General features: G+C 41.0%; 1 protein-coding gene across 2 annotated transcripts in view; it reads right to left on the bottom strand.

The window, feature by feature from the left end:
* GAS2 (growth arrest specific 2) overlaps positions 1-25,839 on the bottom strand; it is an 82,080-nt gene extending 56,241 nt beyond the window's left edge. The window contains exons 1-2 of one of the 2 annotated variants that reach the window (XM_072118948.1): positions 25,289-25,839; positions 9,859-10,018 (exon numbers count right to left, since the gene is read on the bottom strand). In XM_072118948.1, the coding sequence (XP_071975049.1) occupies positions 9,859-10,018; positions 25,289-25,300 (172 nt within the window). In that variant the 5' untranslated portion in view covers positions 25,301-25,839. Of the gene's footprint in view, positions 1-9,858; positions 10,019-12,172; positions 12,428-25,288 lie in introns of those variants that run through there. The other variant, XM_072118949.1, reaches the window with a different exon arrangement.
* Positions 25,840-26,070: the final 231 nt, after the last annotated feature.

Genomic DNA, 26,070 nt, shown 5'->3' with positions numbered 1-26,070 from the left:
TATCCAAAACGACAAATCAACCTCCTGCCCTGCTACATTGATCGTCCTTTCACCCTTCTGTAAGGCCTGCAGGAGGCGCCGTTGCAAAAAGCCGTCCCCAGAGCCCAGAGACGAGGATGATGGACCCCTACTTCCCCCAGCAGCGACACTGGCATAGCTCTTAATAGGGGCCGCCACTGGGGGAGCAACCGGACCAACCCCTGCACCCACCACATTAACACTACCCACCTCAGCCGCGCCACCCACACCACCAGTCACTCCATCACTCACTCCCATAACTGGTAACGGTTCTCCACCACTCACACCATTCACATTATCCACCACAACATTACTGACACCATTCACACTAGCCACCACAACATTACTGACACCATTCACACTGGCTGGACCAGCAACAACATCAGGGGACATGACCACCTCCGCATCTTCGGGCACAAGGGACGGGGGTCCCCTCGCAGAGCATCGCCCAAAGGGGACCCCAACTCTTGTCGCACTTGTGCCCTCCGCATCATCGGTAGCAGATGTTATTTTGCTTTTTCTGGGGCTCGGAAACAATCGCCGCTGCTCCTTAGCCGGTGTGAGGCGCCGCTGATCTCCGGTCTGCATAGAATTATCATTATCCCCAACACCGACACAAAAGAGTACCTTCTGTCTGGGAGGTCCGGAGCTCTCAGCCTCAGCGACCCCTCCACACTGCCGCCGCCCCATAACCAAGTGATCAGCGGCGACAGCATGGAGAGGCGCCGAGGCACGAAGAGGCACCGAGGCACCGGAAGCTGCCACCAGTGCCGGGCTGTCCCCCCCTCCCAGCGGGGGACGCACCACAGCACTGGATTTTGATGTTATCGCCACTGCAGAGCCGCCCTGACTGTCCGGCCTTGCGGCCGATGCCTCCCCTGCTCCCCCACTGTTACCACAAACAGAGACGGAGCCCATCGCCACATCAGATGTCACACCTGTAATCTCCCTGCACCTTTGCACCGGGTCCACAGCAGAACTCGGGGGGGTTTGGGTAGCAGGGCTTGCACAGTGAGCTGACCCTGCGCTTTGCCCGGGGGGTGTACAGGGAGGGGGGTAAAGATGAATCGTACCTCTTCTTGCTGCTTTGGCCTGGTCTTCTTACTCTTCCTCCGGCTGCTCCCCCCAGCGGCTTCCTCTGGGAGTTCATCGCCAAAAGAAAAGTTTTCCATGTGCACTGGGGACTCGAGCAGCCGGATCTCTGCCATGAGCGCCCCTCCCTGGCTGCCGGTGTCACTGTCCTCCCCCGAGCGAGGTGTTACTGCTGGCTGTCCTGCAGGGGGCCCACTGCACGAGGCCTGCTGATCTTCCTGCAGGCCGCCAGGTGGGAACTGCTGCTCGTTATCATCATCATCATCCTCCTCTTCCACCTGGCTCGCAGGCTGCAACCCCATCAGCCTTTGCTCTCTGTTATCAGCCATCTGAGCAAATCTCATCATTTAAAAGTTTTTCTTTAAATGGTCCGCTGTTGTTGCAAATAAAGTTTTTTCTTTTCAGCAGTTTATCAATATCCGCTTTAAGTTTGTTAATTTCACAACATATCTCCGTCTTGCGCTTCTTTGGCGCTGTGTTCGCCCTGGCGCGGGCACATCGCAGCTCCTCCCGGAGCCTCCTGATGGTCTTACTTGCCTCTTCGTACTCACAGAGGTGGCTCTGGACCCGGGAGGCATAGGTGGACAAAGTCTCCCGGGGTCCCTGCACCGCCCAGCCTCCCCCCGCATGGTCAGCCTTACCTCTGTGAGCACTCCGCTTCATGGCTCCAGCCCCGGAAGGACCGCTCTCACCCGCACCATCATGGACATCCAGCTTCTTACGGTGTTGCTTCACATTGGACTCAGGGGGAGTAGGAGCAGTATTACTACGACTCCTGGTGGAACGTCTCACCCCTGAGTCCTCCATAGCGCTGGCCGGTTGCTGTCCTCTCCTGCCCCCCGCCGGCCTGGCCCGGGAAGCAGGAGCCTGGGAGTCGGCTCCCTCGCTCATCCCCAGGAACCTAACTCCCTCCCTGGGAGAGGAGAGAGCAGGCCCTGGGTAGGTAGATGGATCCTCCAGGAGCTCAGGAGCACAAGCACAGAGCAGCTTCACACACAGACACACCCTCCTCTAACGAGGTAACCGCCTCCAGAGCTGCTCTCACTATCTGCTGCTGGTGCAGTCACTGTGTACATACATGACATTACTTATCCTGTACTGATCCTGAGTTACATCCTGTATTATACCCCAGAGCTGCACTCACTATTCTGCTGCTGGTGCAGTCACTGTGTACATACATGACATTACTTATCCTGTACTGATCCTGAGTTACATCCTGTATTATACCCCAGAGCTGCTCTCACTATCTGCTGCTGGTGCAGTCACTGTGTACATACATGACATTACTTATCCTGTACTGATCCTGAGTTACATCCTGTATTATACTCCAGAGCTGCACTCACTATTCTGCTGCTGGTGCAGTCACTGTGTACATACATGACATTACTTATCCTGTACTGATCCTGAGTTACATCCTGTATTATACTCCAGAGCTGCACTCATTATTCTGCTTCTGGTGCAGTCACTGTATACATACACGACATAACATAATGTGGACCTTTCACCATCGTACACCGGTGGTGAGTAACATATGGTAGTGGCTATCACACAGATTCAGGGGCACTATGAATTCTATTTCAAGCCCCTACGGTTGCAGAGATATCAGTCCCAGTATCTGACCATTGACATTCTCTCCATTGTCAGAGAGGAGGTCCTGGTGCGGAGGAGGGAGCATGTATTATGCTATTCCTCTCTTACACTGTCAGAGAAGCTGTGGTATACATGCAAATCTAATGACCACACTGTCTGCACCGCTGCTGTGCTCCCAGCTTCTTTTAACATTGCTTGGCATACAAACACAGCAGCTTCTCTGACACTGTGTACCAATAATTACACAGTGTTAGAGAAGATTAGCATAACACACGCCCCCTCCATCACTTTATCACCTCCTCTCTGACATTGGGAAGGATCACAAGGGTCAGATACCAGGACTGATATCTCAGCAACTGTAGGGGATAGAAGGATAATTTAAACTGCTCCTGAATCTGTGTAGCAGCCCCTACAGCAGGGTATGTTACCCCCACATGTGTGAGATGCTCAAAATGTCCTCTTTAACCTATACTGTTTCTATACTGATGCTATAAAGTCCCTCTACTATACAATATTTAGATATAATTATGTTGGTGCCGGGCCATCTCTGGCGCCCCCTTCAGTAGGGCACTGTTGGCACAGGGCACATGGGTATAGTCCTGGCACATGTCTGCTCTCCTTCTCTGTCTGGGCTTTCAGTGAATAAGTGACTCTTGCACAGAACATCTGTAACCAATGAAAAATATATTAGGTGTCGGCTTTCAATTTGCCTTCTTTATGGCTGGAGAAGGTTGTAGGGAGTTTCTAAACCAGAGCCCTGACATATTTTACAGGTCACCTATATTATCGTAAATGTGGAGACCGCGCCGAGCCGCAGGAGAGCGCAAAATGGAAAATACATTAGGACTCATATAGATCTGACACTACAGGAGGAGAGTAATGGACTAGAAGCAGAATATCCAGGAGACAGAGAGGATACATCAAGTATTGTCTCATATACTTGTACATAGGGGCAGTATTATAGTAGTTATATTCCTGTACATAGGGGGCAGTATTATAGTAGTTATATTCCTGTACATAGGGGACAGTATTATAGTAGTTATATTCTTGTACATAGGGACAGTATTATAGTAGTTATATTCCTGTACATAGGGGGCAGTATTATAGTAGTTATATTCTTGTACATAGGGGGCAGTATTATAGTAGTTATAGTCTTGTACATAAAGGCAGTATTATAGTAGTTATATTCTTGTACATAGGGGCAGTATTATAGCAGTTATATTCTTGTACATAGGGGGCAGTATTATAGTAGTTATATTCTTGTACATAGGGGGCAGTATTATAGTAGTTATATTCCTGTACATAGGGGGCAGTATTATAGTAGTTATATTCTTGTACATAGGAGGCAGTATTATTGTAGTTATATTCCTGTACATAGGGGGCAGTATTATAGTAGTTATATTCCTGTACATAGGGGGCAGTATTATAGTAGTTATATTCTTGTACATAGGGGGCAGTATTATAGTAGTTATATTCTTGTACATAGGGGACAGTATTATAGTAGTTATATTCCTGTAGATAGGGGGCAGTATTATAGTAGTTATATTCTTGTACATAGGGGGCAGTATTATAGCAGTTATATTCTTGTACATAGGGGGGCAATATTATAGTAGTTATATTCCTGTACATAGGGGGCAGTATTATAGTAGTTATATTCCTGTACATAGGGGGCAGTATTATAGTAGTTATAGTCTTGTACATAGGAGGCAGTATTATAGTAGTTATATTCTTGTACATAGGGGGCAGTATTATAGTAGTTATATTCCTGTACATAGGGGGCAGTATTATAGTAGTTATATTCCTGTACATAGGGGGCAGTATTATAGTAGTTATATTCTTGTACATAGGGGGCAGTATTATAGTAGTTATAGTCTTGTACATAAAGGCAGTATTATAGTAGTTATATTCTTGTACATAGGGGGCAGTATTATAGTAGTTATATTCCTGTACATAGGGGGCAGTATTATAGTAGTTATATTCCTGTACATAGGGGGCAGGATTATAGTAGTTATATTCCTGTACATAGGGGGCAGTATTATAGTAGTTATATTCTTGTACATAGGGGGTAGTATTATAGTAGTTATATTCTTGTACATAGGGGGCAGTATTATAGTAGTTATAGTCTTGTACATAGGGGCAGTATTATAGTAGATATAGTCTTGTACATAGGGGGCAGTATTATAGTAGTTATATTCTTGTACATAGGGGCAGTATTATAGTAGTTATATTCCTGTACATAGGGGGCAGTATTATAGTAGTTATATTCCTGTACATAGGGGGCAGTATTATAGTAGTTATATTCTTGTACATAGGGGGCAGTATTATAGTAGTTATATCCTTGTACATAGGGGGCAGTATTATAGTAGTTATATTCTTGTACATAGGGGACAGTATTATAGTAGTTATATTCCTGTACATAGGGGGCAGTATTATAGTAGTTATATCCCTGTACATAGGGGCAGTATTATAGTAGTTATATTCCTGTACATAGGGGGCAGTATTATAGTAGTTATATTCTTGTACATAGAGGGCAGTATTATAGTAGTTATATTCTTGTACATAGGGGGCAGTATTATAGTAGTTATATCCCTGTACATAGGGGGCAGTACTATAGTAGTTATATTCCTGTACATAGGGGGCAGTATTATAGTAGTTATATTCCTGTACGTAGGGGGCAGTATTATAGTAGTTATATTCTTGTACATAGGGGGCAGTATTATAGTAGTTATATTATTGTACATAGGGGGCAGTTTTATAGTAGTTATATTCCTGTACATAGGAGGCAGTTTTATAGTAGTTATATTCTTGTACATACTGGGCAGTATTATAGTAGTTATATACTTGTACGTAGGAGGCAGTATTATAGTAGTTATATTCTTGTACATACCGGGCAGTATTATAGTAGTTATATTCTTGTACATAGGGGGCAGTATTATAGTAGTTATATTCTTGTACATCGGGGGTAGTATTATAGTAGTTATATTTCTGTACATACTGGGCAGTTTTATAGTAGTTATATTCTTGTACATAGGGGGCAGTATTATAGCAGTTATATTTCTGTACATACTGGGCAGTATTTTAGTAGTTATATTCTTGTACATAGGGGACAGTATTATAGTAGTTATATTCTTGTACATCGGGGGTAGTATTATAGTAGTTATATTTCTGTACATACTGGGCAGTTTTATAGTAGTTATATTCTTGTACATAGGGGGCAGTATTATAGCAGTTATATTTCTGTACATACTGGGCAGTATTATAGTAGTTATATTCTTGTACATAGGGGGCAGTATTATAGTAGTTATATTCTTGTATATAGAGGCACTATTATAGTAGTTATATTCTTGTAAATAGGGGCAGTATTATAGTAGTTATATTCCTGTACATAGGGGCAGTATTATAGTAGTTATATTCTTGTACATAGGGGCAGTATTATAGTAGTTATATTCTTGTACATAGGGGGCAGTATTATAGTAGTTATATTCTTGTACATAGGGGGCAGTATTATAGTAGTTATATTCTTGTACATAGGGGGCAGTATTATAGTAGTTATATTCCTGTACATAGGGGGCAGTATTATAGTAGTTATATTCTTGTACATAGGGGCAGTATTATAGTAGTTATATTCTTGTACATAGGGGGCAGTATTATAGTAGTTATATTCTTGTACATAGGGGGCAGTATTATAGTAGTTATATTCTTGTACATAGGATCAGTATTATAGTACTTGAAAAAGGAAAAGGTTCGCAGCACATCCAGCAAAATAAAAGCACTTTATTCTTCATTCTTTAAAAAATACATCATGGGGTGTAAGTAGGCACAAGGGACCTACGCGTTTCAGCTTATCTAAGCCTTACTCATGGTATGATAAAAACATAATGACAACAAACATTAAATGCTCTACAAACACCTGATAATCAGGATACGTGTATCCGGTTGGTGTGGGAACAGAAACAGGTAAGACACATCATGGAGTGATCCATAGGGATTGGGAGCAGATAAGACACATCATGGAGTGATCCATAGAGATCGAGAGTAGAGGAAAATGGTTCTAAAACAGGTCATGCAAATGTAGGGGCATTATACACAATATTAGAGATCAAACAAAGGTGCAGCACAAAAGAAAACATCAGAAAACAAATATTCAATAAATATTGAGGCATATGCACGATAGAGTGGTAAACATAAATGTTTACCACTGTTTACCACTGTAAACATAAATGTTGTAATATATGTATTCATATTTATGGAGCATCTCGATATTAATATATATATGAAAGGTCGTTTTTGGAGTTCATGCCATCAGGATATCTACATCCTAGGGCCAAGATCCAGTATGCCTCCCGTTTTAAAAGCAGTTTTCTCCAATCCCCCCCTCTGGAGGGACAGAAAACCCGTTCAAGTCCCAAAAAACGGAGAGATGAGAAATCTTTATTGTGACGCTCAATAAAATGTTTGGCAGCACCTGAGGCATTGACATCCCCATTTCTAATGTTGGTAATGTGTTGGCTGATTCTAGTTTTCAACTTTTGGACAGTACAGCCAACATATATCTCTATACATTCAGTGCAGCGACAGTATTATAGTAGTTATATTCTTGTACATAGGGGGCAGTATTATAGTAGTTATATTCTTGTACATAGGGGGCAGTATTATAGTAGTTATATTCCTGTACATAGGGGGCAGTATTATAGTAGTTATATTCTTGTACATAGGGGGCAGTATTATAGTAGTTATATTCCTGTACATAGGGGGCAGTATTATAGTAGTTATATTCTTGTACATAGGGGGCAGTATTATAGTAGTTATATTCTTGTACATGGGAGGCAGTATTATAGTAGTTATATTCTTGTACATAGGAGGCAGTATTATAGTAGTTATATTCTTGTACATAGGGGACAGTATTATAGTAGTTATATTCTTGTACATAGGAGGCAGTATTATAGTAGTTATATTCTTGTACATAGGGGGCAGTATTATAGTAGTTATATTCCTGTACATAGGGGGCAGTATTATAGTAGTTATATTCCTGTACATAGGGGGCAGTATTATAGTAGTTATATTCTTGTACATAGGGGGCAGTATTATAGTAGTTATATTCCTGTACATAGGGGGCAGTATTATAGTAGTTACATTCTTGTACATAGGGGGCAGTATTATAGTAGTTATATTCCTGTACATAGGGGGCAGTATTATAGTAGTTATATTCTTGTACATAGGGGGCAGTATTATAGTAGTTATATTCTTGTACATAGGGGGCAGTATTATAGTAGTTATATTCCTGTACATAGGGGGCAGTATTATAGTAGTTATATTATTGTACATAGGGGGCACTATTATAGTAGTTATATTCTTGTACATAGGGGGCAGTATTATAGTAGTTATATTCTTGTACATACGGGGCAGTATTATAGTAGTTATATTCTTGTACATAGGGGGCAGTATTATAGTAGTTATATACTTGTACATAGGGGGCAGTATTATAGTAGTTATATTCCTGTACATAGGGGGCAGTATTATAGTAGTTATATTCTTGTACATAGGGGGCAGTATTATAGTAGTTATATTCTTGTACATAGGGGGCAGTATTATAGCAGTTATATTTTTGTACATAGGGGGCAGTATTATAGTAGTTATATTCCTTTACATAGGGGACAGTATTATGGTAGTTATATTTTTGTACATAGGGGGGCAGTATTATAGTAGTTATATTCCTTTACATAGGGGACAGTATTATGGTGGTTTTATTTTTGTATATGATTATGACTTCTCCAGCCGATCGTATTCTAGATCCCAACTGGGCGTAGTATATGTCATGTGCAAGTAGCCTGCATCCTCATGCACACAAACGTTTGCGTTTCTCTATTCTGTATATGCTGCTATATTTTGGCTGCACATACAGCACATTTTTTTACCTGTATGAGTATGTATGGCAACGTATCGGTCTATGGATATAAAAAAAGGGTCCTACCACGGCTGGATGTCTCCTTGATTCACTTCGTATATACAAGACGCATGCAGTGAACAAATTCATGTTATACATTTTTTTCCATTCCCATAGACTTCTATAGGGTGTATGGGACGTAGATACAGGAGAAAGTAGGACATGCTCTATATTTTTTTTACTTCTTGCTCACGGTACGGTACCGTGGGCAATACGGCCATTCTTATGGATAATTGTATTGCCACAGCTGGAAATATACATTCTTGTGCATGAGGCCTATAGCTGTTTTATAGACTCCTCTGCACCAACCCTCCTCCCAGCCTCTTCTCTGCAGCCACTATCTACACAGCAGGGAGGCTCTGTATGTATGCTCTATGCAGACCTCAGTGGGTTTATTGGTTGGAATCTTATTGGAGAACACAAGGCATCATGGGATGTGAGGGTAGCTTATAGTTGACTCAGCTTGAGGGCAAAGACAGGAAGAGGATAAACTCTGCTCTTCATTGCTGCTGAGGAAGATTTCTAACAAGTAGCTTAGAAGCATAAAAATGCCATAACTCTGGAATGAGAACGTGAGGAGCACAATATCGACATCGTTCTGATTTGAAAGGGGGAATCGCTTATGACATTTTGGTGAGAATCATGATGAAATCTGAGTTCCAAAGACAAACAAGAAAGAAGTGTGTAAAGTGGCCAAAAAAAACTATGTACAAAATTTTATTATGTTACATGATACAGTACCAAACAAGACAAGGTTAAAAACATCTAAAAAGTACAAGAGTACATATGAAAAAAGACCTCTGTATCAAACCCTGATAAGCAGATACACTACATTGCAAAAATTGATATCCAATAAATAAATATTGCCACAAGCCCCAATAGTAAACAGCAATTTGTGCACAAGAAGGTTGTTAAAAAAGTAAAAAAGTATAGCACCATGAGGTAGGTAAACAATAGATGGCACAACCTATAAGGATACAACACTTTGCTGTAGTATAGTTACCACATGAAGGAACAAAGATCAATGGAGGCAAAAGGCTAGATAAATATAATGCAATGTAAGGAGATGCCCCACGCGTTCCGTCGCGGACTGCGACTTCCTCAGGACTGCGACTTCCTCTGAGTTCCCCTAAAATTACTGTATACAGGAGCAGCATTTTTTCATGTTTTAAGAGAAAACATACTGTGGAAATGATGACTGCAGAGTTTCTTACCCGTCATGTTTGTCAGCCATAGCGCCAGGTCTTCTTTCATTGGAAGTAGATTGGCCTCATGACGTATTGCGAGCCACTGGCTATACTGGTGCATGTCCGAAAGCCCAGGCCCTCGAGCCGCTGGGCTTAACGTGGGGCACATCATGTTTGTGTAAAAAGCCTGTGACAAAGAGAACATAAGAAGTGGTCAGTACAAGCACTTACATGCACCAGGAAGAAGAAGGTGAACTCCTGCGGACCTGAGCGGGGAAGCGACACATGCAGGATATCGGGTGCACGATCTTAGTGAATTGCAGCACAGGGCATTATACACGGACAATGCACTTTCTGTGAGGGATCGGGTAAGTAAATGTGCCCCATTATATAGTATCACATATGGGGCAAAGTGAACTTTTGGACTCCCAAAATACTTTTGGAGTGGAGTGCAACTTCTGTACCCTCCATAATAAGAACATATGCAAGGAGCTCCCCCTGCTGGAGCTGTATACATCCAGATAGAATAAGCTCCCCCTAGTGGTGACGACAGAAAGACAGAAAATTATTTATCAAGTGCTTACAGTGTATGGGGCAGTTACAGACCCCAATTCTCCTGATCACTGGGGGACTAAGTAGTCTGACCCGCAGCGATCAGACTCTAACTCTCTTTGATAAAAGTAATTGATGATAACATCCCCTTTAATTCAGTGCTGTGCTGGTTCTGAGTCCATTCACAGACTACAGGCTTCTGTGCAACTGCAAGAACACTGGCGCCCCATCTGCTGCAGGAATTGCTCCCACATAAAGGAACAGACACATATTAGGGAATTGCTGGTCATGCGATTGCCCTCACTCTCTGCCTCCACCACATACAGAAGTTTTCCCCTTCACATAAAATGAATGTAATTATTCCAGAGCCATCTGTTTATTGGCCGTCAGGTCCCTTTACGTCTTGTTCTCTCCTTCTAGCGGTCTCGGTCACAAGTCTCGCAGTGACAGTAATAATCACGCTAGAAAGTTTTCATTCCGATAATTAACAAGCGCCAAACCCCCTGCAACCCGTAATAACCGTATAATTGTACAATAAAGTTACATAACAGGAGGAGCCGCCACTTATTTACCGGGGCTCGTTGTGTAAACTCCTGACTCGTTACAATGTAACAGTTTCACACAATCATCTACAACGTTCTATCATCTCTGTGTGTGTTCAGATGTAGCAGAGCTGAATTTGTCATTTCATTCTATAAAGTTCACCTGCAATCCCATATAGAACCGCAGATAACAAGGGTGCAGGCGACAAAATCAACTCTGCTACATCTGAACTGGGTCCAAAATTAACTTTTGCACATGCACTTGGGTAAAATGTTTACCTTCTGTTCGCCAGATAAGACATTGTGAGAATGCAAATGACAAAGTGAGCTCTGCTGCATGCAAATGTATATAATCATATCATTAAATGTCAGTGTAGCAGAGCTGAACTTGTCTTTCAATGTTATCTGTCGGCATCATCAGCAAGAGTTGTAGCAGAGCTGACTTTGTCCTGGTGGTAATCTTTAAACTTACAGGTAAACCTACTACAAGAAATGACAAATTCAGCTCAGCTACTTTTGCAAATGCAAACTTGACTGCACACACCTATATTCATCTTTACAGGTGACAAATTCATCTCTGCTACACCTACACCTAATATCCAAGCTTAGCATATTAGAGTGTGAAGATAAAACTACATCAAATCACAAGCCGGCTAAATGACAAACTCATCACTACAGCATCTGGCAGGTCCTATGATAATACAAGGTCATATCCGTACTAAGGACTGAAGGTAAATCTGCTCCTGGAGAAGCGAAACACATGAACGACAAGTTCAGCTCTGCTACATCTACACATATTATCCAATAATAGCAATGTGAAGATAAAACTACACAAAATCACAAGCCGGCTAAATGACAAACTGATCTCTGCAGCATCTGGCAGGTCCTATGATGATACAAGGTGATATCCATACTAAAGACTGAAGGTAAATCTACTACTGCAGAAGCGAAACACGTGAAAGACAAGTTCAGCTCTGCTACATCTACACATATTATCTAACCATAGCAGTGTGAAGATAAAACTACACCAAATCACAAGCCGGCTACATGGCAAACTCATCTCTGCAGCATCCGGCAGGTCCTATGATGATATAATGTCTAAGGGCTGAAGGTAAATCTGCTCCTGCAGAAGCGAAACACGTGAACGACAGATTCAGCTCTGCTACATCTGTATCAAATATGAGAATAAACAGACAAATAAAGTGAGATTCTTCAGGATGCTGATAGAATACAATGTATCCCCTCACCTCTTCCCTGTGCAGGACCCCGCGTAGCTCCTGCAGCCCCCGGCAGCTCCGCACTCTCTCCTGGTAGGGATCTGCTCTCAGCTCTGCGCTCTGATCCCTTTTTTCCTCCTTTTTTCACCCATTAAAGTCAGAGCCCATCTCGCCCTGAGAGAGCCATTGTCAGGCACAAGAATTTTCGCTGGGATGGTTTACACTGGACCTAATGGCATGTAACACTTTCAACAAACTGCAGGGTCCCCCCCTCCCCATCCCGAACACTGAGCTTCTTATGTGACTACAGAGACAACCTTCTTTTTTTTTCGGACACAGGACGGGGCTTGTGTTTTGCCAGGAAAGTCATTTAAACTATCTGCTGATTCCTGATCCTCATCTGCTGCGCACAATACGCCTGAATCTGGGTCACCCGCTGCAAATGGCTCGTCCTTGTCATTGGCTCAAAGCAACAGAGGCTTTAGTTATATAGATATTTACATCACAATATCACAACTTATCACAAAGCAATTAATCAATTATTGGTGCCACCGCAGCATCTACAAACATGGGGGCCCTGTGTTCCCCAATGGAACAGATACAATACTGCCCCCTATGTACAAGAATATAACTACTATAATACTGCCCCCTATGTACAAGAATATAACTACTATAATACTACCCCCTATGTACAAGAATATAACTACTATAATACTGCCCCCTATGTACAGGAATATAACTACTATAATACTGCCCCCTATGTACAGGAATATAACTACTATAATACTGCACCCTATGTACAAGAATATAACTACTATAATAATGCCCCCTATGTACAAGAATATAACTACTATAATACTTCCCCCTATGTACAAGAATATAACTACTATAATACTGCCCCTTATGTACAAGAATATAACTACTATAATACTGCCCCCCTATGTACAAGAATATAACTACTATAATACTGCCCCCTATGTACAAGAATATAACTACTATAATAATGCCCCCTATGTACAGGAATATAACTACTATAATACTTCCCCCTATGTACAAGAATATAACTACTATAATACTGCCCCTTATGTACAAGAATATAACTACTATAATACTGCCCCCCTATGTACAAGAATATAACTACTATAATACTGCCCCCTATGTACAAGAATATAACTACTATAATACTGCCCCTATGTACAAGAATATAACTACTATAATACTGCCCCGTGTGTACAGGAATATAACTACTATAATACTGCCCCTATGTACAAGAATATAACTACTATAATACTGCCCCCTATGTACAAGAATATAACTACTATAATACTGCCCCCTATGTACAGGAATATAACTACTATAATACTGCTCCCTATGTACAAGAATATAGCTACTATAATACTGCAACCTATGTACAAGAATATAACTACTATAATACTCCCCCCTATGTACAGGAATATAACTACTATAATACTGCCCCCTATGTACAAGAATATAACTACTATAATACTGCCCCCTGTGTACAAGAATATAACTACTATAATACTACCCCCTATGTACAAGAATATAACTACTATAATACTGCCCCCTGTGTACAAGAATATAACTACTATAATACTACCCCCTATGTACAAGAATATAACTACTATAATACTGCCCCCTATGTACAAGAATATAACTACTATAATACTGCCCCTTATGTACAAGAATATAACTACTATAATACTGCCCCCTATGTACAAGAATATAACTACTATAATACTGCCCCTATGTACAAGAATATAACTACTATAATACTGTTCCCTATGTACAAGAATATAACTACTATAATACTGCTCCTATGTACAAGAATATAACTACTATAATACTGCCCCCTATGTACAAGAATATAACTACTATAATACTGCCCCTATGTACAGGAATATAACTAGTATAATACTGCCCCCTATGTACAAGAATATAACTACTAAAATACTGCCCCCTATGTACAGGAATATAACTACTATAATACTACCCCCTATGTACAAGAATATAACTAATATAATACTGCCCCTATGTACAAGAATATAACTACTATAATACTGCCCCCTATGTACAAGAATATAACTACTATAATACTGTCCTCTATGTACAGGAATATAACTACTGTAATACTGCCCACTATGTACAAGAATATAACTACTATAATACTGCCCCCTGTGTACAAGAATATAACTACTATAATACTGCCCTCTATGTACAAGAATATAACTACTATAATACTGCCCCCTATGTACAAGAATATAACTACTATAGTACTGCCACCTATGTACAAGAATATAACTACTATAATACTGCTCCCTATGTACAAGAATATAACTACTATAATTCTGCTCCCTATGTACAAGAATATAACTACTATAATACTGCTCCCTATGTACAAGAATATAACTACTATAATACTGCCCCCTATGTACAAGAATATAACTACTATAATACTGCCCCCTATGTACAAGAATATAACTACTATAATACTGCCACCTATGTACAAGAATATAACTACTATAATACTGCCCCCTGTGTACAAGAATATAACTACTATAATACTGCCCCCTATGTACAAGTATATAACTACTATAATACTGCCCACTATGTACAAGAATATAACTACTATAATAATGCCCCTATGTACAAGAATATAACTACTATAATACTGCCCCCTGTGTACAAGAATATAACTACTATAATACTGCCCACTATGTACAAGAATATAACTACTATAATACTGCCCACTATGTACAAGAATATAACTACTATAATACTGCCCCTATGTACAAGAATATAACTACTATAATACTGCCCCCTGTGTACAAGAATATAACTATAATACTGCCCCCTATGTACAATAATATAACTACTATAATACTGCCCCCTATGTACAAGAATATAACTGCTATAATACTTTCCCCTATGTACAAGAATATAACTACTATAATACTGCCTCCTATGTACAAGGATATAACTACTATAATACTGCCCCTATGTACAAGGATATAACTACTATAATACTGCCCCCTATGTACAAGAATATAACTACTATAATACTGCCCCCTATGTAAAAGAATATAATTACTATAATACTGCCCCCTATGTACAAAAATATAACTACTATAATACTGCCCCTATGTACAAGAATATAACTACTATAATACTGCCCCCTATGTACAAGAATATAACTACTATAATACTGCCCATATGTACAAGAATATAGCTACTATAACACTGCCCCATATGTACAAGAATATAATTACTATAATACTGCCCCCTATGTACAAGAATATAACTACTATAATACTGCCCCCTATGTACAAGAATATAATTACTATAATACTGCCCCCTATGTACAAGAATATAATTACTATAATACTGCCCCCTATGTACAAGGATATAATTACTATAATACTGCCCCCTATGTACAAGGATATAACTACTATAATACTGCCCCCTATGTACAAGAATATAACTACTATAATACTGCCTCCTATGTACAAGAATATAACTACTATAATACTGCCCCCTATGTACATGAATATAACTTCTATAATACTGCCTCCTATGTACAAGAATATAACTACTATAATACTACCCCCTATGTACAAGAATATAACTACTATAATACTATCCCCTATGTACAAGAATATAACTACTATAATACTGCCATCTATGTACAAGAATATAACTACTATAATGCTGCCCCCTATGTAAAAGAATATAATTACTATAATACTGCCCCCTATGTACAAAAATATAACTACTATAATACTGCCCCCTATGTACAAGAATATAACTACTATAATACTGCCCCTATGTACAAGAATATAGCTACTATAATACTGCCCCCTATGTACAAGAATATAATTACTATAATACTGCCCCCTATGTACAAGAATATAACTACTATAATTCTGCCCCCTATGTACAAGAATATAATTACTATAATACTGCCCCCTATGTACAAGAATATAATTAATATAATACTGCCCCCTATGTACAAGGATATAATTACTATAATACTGCCCCCTATGTACAAGGATATAACTACTATAATACTGCCCCCTATGTACAAGAATATAACTACTATAATACTGCCTCCTATGTACAAGAATATAACTACTATAATACTGCCCCCTATGTACATGAATATAACTTCTATAATACTGCCTCCTATGTACAAGAATATAACTACTATAATACTGCCCCCCTATGTACAAGAATATAACTACTATAATACTGCCCCCTATGTACAAGAATATAACTACTATAATACTGCCCCCTATGTACAAGAATATAACTACTATAATACTGCCCCCTATGTACAAGAATATAACTACTATAATACTGCCCCCTATGTACAAGAATATAACTATTATAATACTGCCCCCTATGTACAGGAATATAACTACTATAATACTGCCCCTATGTACAAGAATATAACTACTATAATACTGCCCCCTGTGTACAAGAATATAACTACTATAATACTGCTTACTATGTACAAGAATATAACTACTATAATATTGCTCCCTATGTATAGGAATATAACTCCTATAATACTGCCCCTATGTACAAGAATATAACTACTATAATACTGCCCCCTGTGTACAAGAATATAACTACTATAATACTGCCCACTATGTACAAGAATATAACTACTATAATACTGCCTCCTATGTACAAGAATATAACTACTATAATACTGCCTCCTATGTACAAGAATATAACTACTATAATACTACCCCCTATGTACAAGAATATAACTACTATAATACTGCCGCCTATGTACAAGAATATAACTACTATAATACTGCCCCCTATGTACAAGAATATAACTACTATAATACTGCCCCCTATGTACAGGAATATAACTACTATAATACTGATCCCTATGTACAAGAATAGAACTACTATAATACTGCCCCCTATGTACAAGAATTGAACTACTATAATACTGCCCCCTATGTACAAGAATATAACTACTATAATACTGCCCCCTATGTACAGGAATATAAATACTATAATACTGCCCCCTATGTACAAGAATATAACTACTATAATACTGCCCCTATGTACAAGGATATAACTACTATAATACTGCCCCCTATGTACAAGAATATAACTACTATAATACAGCCCCCTATGTACAAGAATATAACTACTATAATACTGCCCCCTATGTACAAGAATATAACTACCATAATACTTCCCCCTATGTACAGGAATATAACTACTATAATACTGCCCCCTATGTACAGGAATATAACTACTATAATACTGCCCCCTATGTACAAGAATATAACTACTATAATACTGCCCCCTATGTACAGGAATATAACTACTATAATACTGGTCACTATGTACAAGAATATAACTACTGTAATACTGCCCCTATGTACAGGAATATAACTACTATAATACTGCCCCCTATGTACAAGAACATAACTACTATAATACTGCCCCCTATGTACAAGAATATAACTACTATAATACTACCCCCTATGTACAAGAATATAACTACTATAATACTGCCCCCTATGTACAAGAATATCACTACTATAATACTGCCCCCTATGTACAAGAATATAACTACTATAATACTGTCCCTATGTACAAGGATATAACTACTATAATACTGCCCCCTATGTACAAGAATATAACTACTATAATACTGCCCCCTATGTACAAGAATATAACTACTATAATACTGCCCCCCTATGTACAAGAATATAACTACTATAATACTGCCCCCTATGTACAAGAATATAACTACTATAATACTGCCCCCCTATGTACAAGAATATAACTACTATAATACTGCCCCCTATGTACAGGAATATAACTACTATAATACTGCCCCTATGTACAGGAATATAACTACTATAATACTGCCCCCTATGTACAGGAATATACCTACTATAATACTGCCCCCTATGTACAAGAATATAACTACTATAATACTGCCCCTATGTACAGGAATATAACTACTATAATACTGGTCACTATGTACAAGAATATAACTACTATAATACCGCCCCCTATGTACAGGAATATAACTACTATAATACTGCCCCCTATGTACACGAATATAACTACTATAATACTGCCCCCTATGTACAAGAATATAACTACTATAATACTGCCCCCTATGTACAAGAATATAACTACTATAATACTGCCCCCCTATGTACAAGAATATAACTACTATAATACTGCCCCCTATGTACAAGAATATAACTACTATAATACTGCCCCCCTATGTACAAGAATATAACTACTATAATACTGCCCCCTATGTACAGGAATATAACTACTATAATACTGCCCCTATGTACAGGAATATAACTACTATAATACTGCCCCCTATGTACAGGAATATACCTACTATAATACTGCCCCCTATGTACAAGAATATAACTACTATAATACTGCCCCTATGTACAGGAATATAACTACTATAATACTGGTCACTATGTACAAGAATATAACTACTATAATACCGCCCCCTATGTACAGGAATATAACTACTATAATACTGCCCCCTATGTACACGAATATAACTACTATAATACTGCCCCCTATGTACAGGAATATAACTACTATAATACTGTCCCTATGTACAGGAATATAACTACTATAATACTGCCCCCTATGTACAAGAATATAACTACTATAATACTGCCCCCTATGTACAGGAATATAACTACTATAATACTGCCCCCTATGTACAGGAATATAACTACTATAATACTGCCCCCTATGTACAAGAATATAACTACTATAATACTGACCCCTATGTACAGGAATATAACAACTATAATACTGCCCTCTATGTACTAGAATATAACTACTATAATACTGCCCCCTATGTACAGGAATATAACAACTATAATACTGCCCTCTATGTACTAGAATATAACTACTATAATACTGCCCCCTATGTACAAGAATATAACTACTATTATAGTCGTATTTCTTCCAGTATATAACAGGTTGGTACCTGTATTGCGGTATATATACATCTGATGTGTACACGGGGTGCAGTGTACGGGATTGGCTGCAGCTATTGTAGACGTCAGTCCGCGCTTGCTGTGCTGTGATTGGTCAGTTTCGTGCAGTATTTTTCTCCCCTGACTTGCACTTCATACATCAGTGAGCACATTGAGCCTCCATGTGCAGTAAACCCTGAGGAGATGATTGGTAATGGAGGTGGCGCTGCTGCTTCCGCTCTATATGTAATATCCATCATATATATATCTGTCTAATATGGCGAGGCTGTGGTGTGCAGCCTCGTACATTACATTGTCACAGGGGGTCTGGTCAGTATATTAATTGGGTCCGGGGGGATTATCGTCAGAGATGACTGGCGGCTGCTTTTCCTTAGATCCCATCTCATACTACAAGTTGGGGATGATAGGGATCACTCTATAGGGCAAGTGCTTTGGGGACACATCCCATACAGGAGGACCATGGGGCTACTACAGGGCTGAGTACAGACCTGTTCTTCCTGCTCCAGTGATTCTGGCGCCGAGTGATCCCTACTCATCTGATATTCCCTATGGATAAGTCATCAGTATGGATCATCTCTGAATTAATTTGGGGTCTTATTAGTTTAAGGTTCTGAGGTCTGAACTTCTTTTGTGGAGGGATTAGGGTCTCATACGTTAGATTAGGGGTCAGGCTCATACTTTAGAGTATGGTTTGGGGTCTATAATTTTAGGGGTTTGGTGTGAAGTGTGAAAATTATTTTGGGTTGTAGTCTGGGGTCTCTATTACTATGGAGGTCTGGTCTAGATTTATAATGGAGTCTGGGGTCTGAGATCATAATGTATTTTATGGTCTGAGGGAAGACCTCCCACTGGTTTGAGTTCTTCATGGAGTATGGTCTGGGGTCTTTATTCATTTAGGGGTCTGAGATCTGATCTTAATTCGGAATCTCCTCTGGGACTGTATGAGATGAAGTGCGTGCACTGAGGTCTCCATTTATAATGGGGTTCAGATTAGATGTCTGTTTTGAGGTCTGAATATATTATAGGGTTTGGTCTGGGGTCTTCATTAGTTACGGTTTCTACATGTATTTTAGGATCCGAGGGAAGACCCCCCTTTAGCTGATTTGAATACATCCCGGTGTTTGGTCTCAGGTCTTTATTTGTTTAGGAGTCTAAATTGAGGTCTAAATTTATTTTGGTTTCCGGTCTGGGGTCTTTTTTAGTTAAAGGGAACCTGACATCAGGGGAGGTCATTTTTACCTGGTGACAGGTTCCAATAGCCTAAAGGGCTCACTGCGCAAGAGTGAGGATTACTTGTGGTATTGAGCTGATGTAAGTGGGGGAGGGGGCAGGGGAGAGGCTGAGAAAGGAGGCGGAAGGGGGAGGTGCCCACCCGCCCACCAGGACTCACTTCATGCTGCTGGCAGGGAGCCAGGTTATGTGATATAATGAAATAGAATCCATTATAAAGCATTAGATTTAGAGGAGATTTAGACCTAGAGGTGTTGTCCTAGTGGTGGTTATCTCGCAGGTGGTGCCACTTTTGGGACTGTGCATGCATGATAGAAGAAGGTGTTGCAGACCCGAAACCAGAAGCACCAGAACCATGTAAACCTTATAGTCCCCCTAAGGCCATTAATAGAGTCTTGGGGGAAGGTGGGAAATTTTGGATATTCTTTTATCTTTATCTTTTCTTAGATGCCGCCTATCAGGACCTGTGCTAGTGATGTGCTCCGGACCCCCCTGCGCTCCGGCTCCATCGGGGTCTGTAGGGTCTGCCCTATTTATTTTGCCATGTACCTGTCCGCTGACATCTCTCCTGCCGAGAGGCCAAAACCGTTTTCTGAGCAAACTGTCACATTCCACAGGATGACGGGCGCTTGAGCCGCTCAGCAGACACCCCCCTGTCTGGAAACCGTACAAGCCCATCAAAAAAAAAAAAAAAACATGACAAAAACAAAATAACTAAAAACAATGAGGACATTCATCAGAGCGGCGGCCGCCTCGTTCAATTACCCCCATTACTGCCGCTCCGCGCTTCCCCTCCACAAACAGGACAATCAGCTTACACGTCTATTGATCTTCCGCTGATTACGACGTAAACAAGTGTAAAAAATAAAAAAAATTATAAAAATAACCCTTTGATTATTAAATGGGACAAGAAAATTATCATAAAAAATTCCGGGAAGGTAAAATACAGCGATGAAACGTGCAAAGAGTTAACCGATTCCGAGGAAGATGGAAATGGAATGGAATGGAAAAGTGGAATGATAATAATAGTAAAAATATAACATAATAGTCATAGTAAAAAAAAATGCATAAAATTCTTTAAAAAAAATTATAATTATAATAAAATATTTCATTAACAAAAGAATTTAAAAAAAGCAATAATAAATAAAGACATAAAACTGTGATGAGGGGAACAGTTTATATCAGGGATGATCTAGTATGGCGCATCCGTGGGTGTGTGGGGCTCTATGACATCACACGTGCCGCCATATGGTCTGGGGGGGGGGGGGGCTAAGGACAATAATAAAGTATAAAGTTATGGCAGAGCAGGAAGCTATAGACTCCCTACTCTGCCATTCAGAACAGGAATATCTAGAAATCCCTAGAAACAGTAGGTCCATATTATCCGTATGGCGCCCCCATGTACACAGTGGTCAAACAGTGGTAACTACATGAGGCTATTGGTCAGGGAGAGACATGGGTGCAAATATGATATCAGTACCAGACCCAACAGATATAATGTATTGTTTATAGCACCAGTCTCTGTCTATAGGGGTGAGAACAACTTATGTGTCCCCCGACCTCCGGCCACTGGGCTCCAATGCTAAATCTATGGGGTTTATTATGTAGCTAGACCCCAAATGTATAATTTATAGTAGAGGTCTCATATAGGGAAGAGACTCCATATGGCCCCCACATTATTCATATTTTATTATTTTATTATCATTAATTATATTATTAATTGTTCTTTATTCAGAATTATTCATAATAATATTAATACGAAAATATGAAAAGAAAATAATAAAAATAATGATATAGATTATAATAAATCTCATAGACTGTAAGCTCTTGTGTCACCCCCTCATCCTCATAGACTGTAAGCTCTTGTGTCACCCCCTCATCCTCATAGACTGTAAGCTCTTGTGTCACCCCCTCATCCTCATAGACTGTAAGCTCTTGTGTCACCCCCTCATCCTCATAGACTGTAAGCTCTTGTGTCACCCTCTCATCCTCATAGACTGTAAGCTCTTGTGTCCCCCTTTATCCTCATAGACTGTAAGCTCTTGTGTCACCCCCTCATCCTCATAGACTGTAAGCTCTTGTGTCACCCCCTCATCCTCATAGACTGTAAGCTCTTGTGTCACCCCCTCATCCTCATAGACTGTAAGCTCTTGTGTCACCCCCTCATCCTCATAGACTGTAAGCTCTTGTGTCACCCCCTCATCCTCATAGACTGTAAGCTCTTGTGTCACCCCCTCATCCTCATAGACTGTAAGCTCTTGTGTCACCCCCTCATCCTCATAGTCTGTAAGCTCTTGTGTCACCCCCTCATCCTCATAGACTGTAAGCTCTTGTGTCACCCCCTCATCCTCATAGACTGTAAGCTCTTGTGTCACCCTCTCATCCTCATAGACTGTAAGCTCTTGTGTCACTCCTCATCCTCATAGACTGTAAGCTCTTGTGTCACTCCTCATCCTAATAGTCTGTAAGCTCTTGTGTCCCCCTTCATCCTCATAGACTGTAAGCTCTTGTGTCACCCCCTCATCCTCATAGTCTGTAAGCTCTTGTGTCACCCCCTCATCCTCATAGACTGTAAGCTCTTGTGTCACCCTCTCATCCTCATAGACTGTAAGCTCTTGTGTCACCCTCTCATTCTCATAGACTGTAAGCTCTTGTGTCACCCCCTCATCCTCATAACTGTAAGCTCTTGTGTCACTCCTCATCCTCATAGACTGTAAGCTCTTGTGTCACCCCCTCATCCTCATAACTGTAAGCTCTTGTGTCACCCCCTCATCCTCATAGACTGTAAGCTCTTGTGTCACCCCCTTATCCTCATAGACTGTAAGCTCTTGTGTCACCCCATCATCCTCATAGACTGTAAGCTCTTGTGTCCCCCTTCATCCTCATAGACTGTAAGCTCTTGTGTCACCCCCTCATCCTCATAGACTGTAAGCTCTTGTGTCACCCCCTCATCCTCATAGACTGTAAGCTCTTGTGTCACCCCCATCATCCTCATAGACTGTAAGCTCTTTTGTCACCCCCTCATCCTCATAGACTGTAAGCCCTTGTGTCCCCCTTTATCCTCATAGACTGTAAGCTCTTGTGTCACTCCCTCGTCCTCATAGACTGTAAGCTCTTGTGTCACCCCCTCATCCTCATAGACTGTAAGCTCTTGTGTCTCCTCCTCATCCTCAAAGACTGTAAGCTCTTGTGTCACCCCCTCATCCTCATAGACTGGAAGCTCTTGTGTCACCCCCTCATCCTCATAGACTGTAAGCTCTTGTGTCACCCCCTCATCCTCATAGACTGTAAGCTCTTGTGTCACCCCCTCATCCTCATAGACTGTAAGCTCTTGTGTCACCCCCTCATCCTCATAGACTGTAAGCTCTTGTGTCACCCCCTCATCCTCATAGACTGTAAGCTCTTGTGTCACCTCTCATCCTCACAGACTGTAAGCTCTTGTGTCACCCCCTCATCCTCATAGACTGTAAGCTCTTGTGTTACCCCCTCATCCTCATAGACTGTAAGCTCGTGTCACCCCCTCATCCTCATAGACTGTAAGCTCTTGTGTCACCTCCTCACCCTCATACACTGTAAGCTCTTGTGTCACCTCCTCATCCTCATAGACTGTAAGCTCTTGTGTCACCCTCTCATCCTCATAGACTGTAAGCTCTTGTGTCACCCCCTCATCCTCATAGACTGTAAGCTCTTGTGTCACCCCCTCATCCTCATAGACTGTAAGCTCTTGTGTCACCCCCTCAGAAATTCTTAACTGTATGGATTCTTAAAGCAAGAAAAACCAAGAAAAAATTGTAAAACTGAAGGGGCCCCTGTGCGGTTATGAGTCCGGGCTGTGATTGGCTGAGATATTTTGGGCTGGTGTTACCATCGGAGCAGCAATGATCTGTACAGAGAGACATTCCAGATGACACTGTGTGGCTGTGCAGTATAGGACTCCCCCAGATCTGCTACTCCCTCGCCCCCTTTGTTGCTGCTCCCTGTCATCACAGTCCGCAGGAGAGGAGGTGCTGGGTGTAGCAGAGCTGTAACGGCGCAGGAGGGGGGCGGGGGTAATGGTGAAGGGGGGGGGGGATAAGTGCACCCTGAGATATTGGGTTACACTTTGACCTGTTACTGTAACAGCGCCTGCCCCTGTGATGCTCAGAGCTGTGGAGGAGCTCAATGCAGAGAGCTAAGAGCACAGAGGTGTGAGGGACATGCTTCCAGTACCTCCAACCCTGGAATATGAATCCATATTTCACAGACCTGCTGCTACTAACAACATAGACAGAGGTATAATTACACAGCTCTTCAGGAACAATAGCTAACAATGGCAGCATAGAGAACAGAGCAATGCAGTGTGAGGACACCCCCGGTGCACTTGGAGAAGTTCAAATCCTGCAATTAAAATCCATATTTCACAGTCCTGCTGCTACTAACAACATATACAAAGGTCTGATTACATATCTCTCCAGAGACAATACATAACAATGGATGCACAGAGCACAGCAGTGCCAGGACACACCCCAGCACACTTGGAAAAGTTAAAATAATGGAATATAAATCTATATTTCACAGTCCTGCTGCTACTAACAACATACACAGAGGTCTAATTACACAGCTCTTCAGGAACAATAGCTAACAATGGCAGCAGAGAGAACAATGCAGTGTGAGGACACTTGGTTGTGCTCTTGGAGAAGTTCAAATCCTGCAATTTAAATCCTTATTTCACAGTCCTGCTGCTACTAACAACATATACAAAGGTCTGATTACACATCTCTCCAGGGACAATACCTAACAGTTTATTAGCTATAATTGGAGATTTGCTGTAATTGAGGGTCACGGTCCCTTTTATAAACCCGATGAGAGTGATAGTCACAATGGGAGTCATACTCACACTATTCCTCATGTCTAATGTCAGCCTGCGGAGAGCTCAGGCCCAGCAGTGTTTTACTACATCTGCTTCCATTGAGTACACGGAGCGTTGTCTATGTGTTGTGTGCCTGCAGAGCGTTGTCTCTGTGTTGTGTGCCCGCAGAGCGTTGTCTATGTGTTGTGTGCCCGCAGAGCGTTGTCTATGTGTTGTGTGTCTGCAGAGCGTTGTCTATGTGTTGTGTGCCTGCGGAGCGTTGTCTATGTGTTGTGTGCCTGCGGAGCGTTGTCTATGTGTTGTGTGCCCGCAGAGCGTCGTCTCTGTGTTGTGTGCCTGCAGAGCGTTGTCTATGTGTTGTGTTCCTGCGGAGCGTTGTCTATGTGTTGTGTGCCTGCGGAGCGTTGTCTATGTGTTGTGTGTCTGCAGAGCGTTGTCTATGTGTTGTGTGTCTGCAGAGCGTTGTCTCTGTGTTGTGTGCCTGCAGAGCGTTGTCTATGTGTTGTGTGCCTGCAGAGCATTGTCTATGTGTTGTGTGCCCGCAGAGCGTTGTCTCTGTGTTGTGTGCCCGCAGAGCGTTGCTTGGGAACTCCGGACACAATAGACCTGGCAGCTGCAGTTACCTGTCCTGTTCTGCTGGGGATGAGGACTTGTTACATTCTGTCCATCGAAGAGTAAATATTTGCAGCCTCCATTCATAAAATCCTGTATAGGGACAAATCCTTAAAGGGCAACTCCCTAACAAAATCTACAGCGTTGATCAGCGGCGATCAGATCAGTAGAGGGGCCGCAGCTCTCTAGCGCCATAA

The sequence above is a fragment of the Engystomops pustulosus genome, chromosome 7 (genome assembly GCF_040894005.1).
Source record: "Engystomops pustulosus chromosome 7, aEngPut4.maternal, whole genome shotgun sequence".
Taxonomy (NCBI): Eukaryota; Metazoa; Chordata; class Amphibia; order Anura; family Leptodactylidae; genus Engystomops; species Engystomops pustulosus.
The sequence above is the reverse complement of the archived record's forward strand: the minus strand, read 5'-3'. Positions and strand labels throughout refer to the sequence as shown.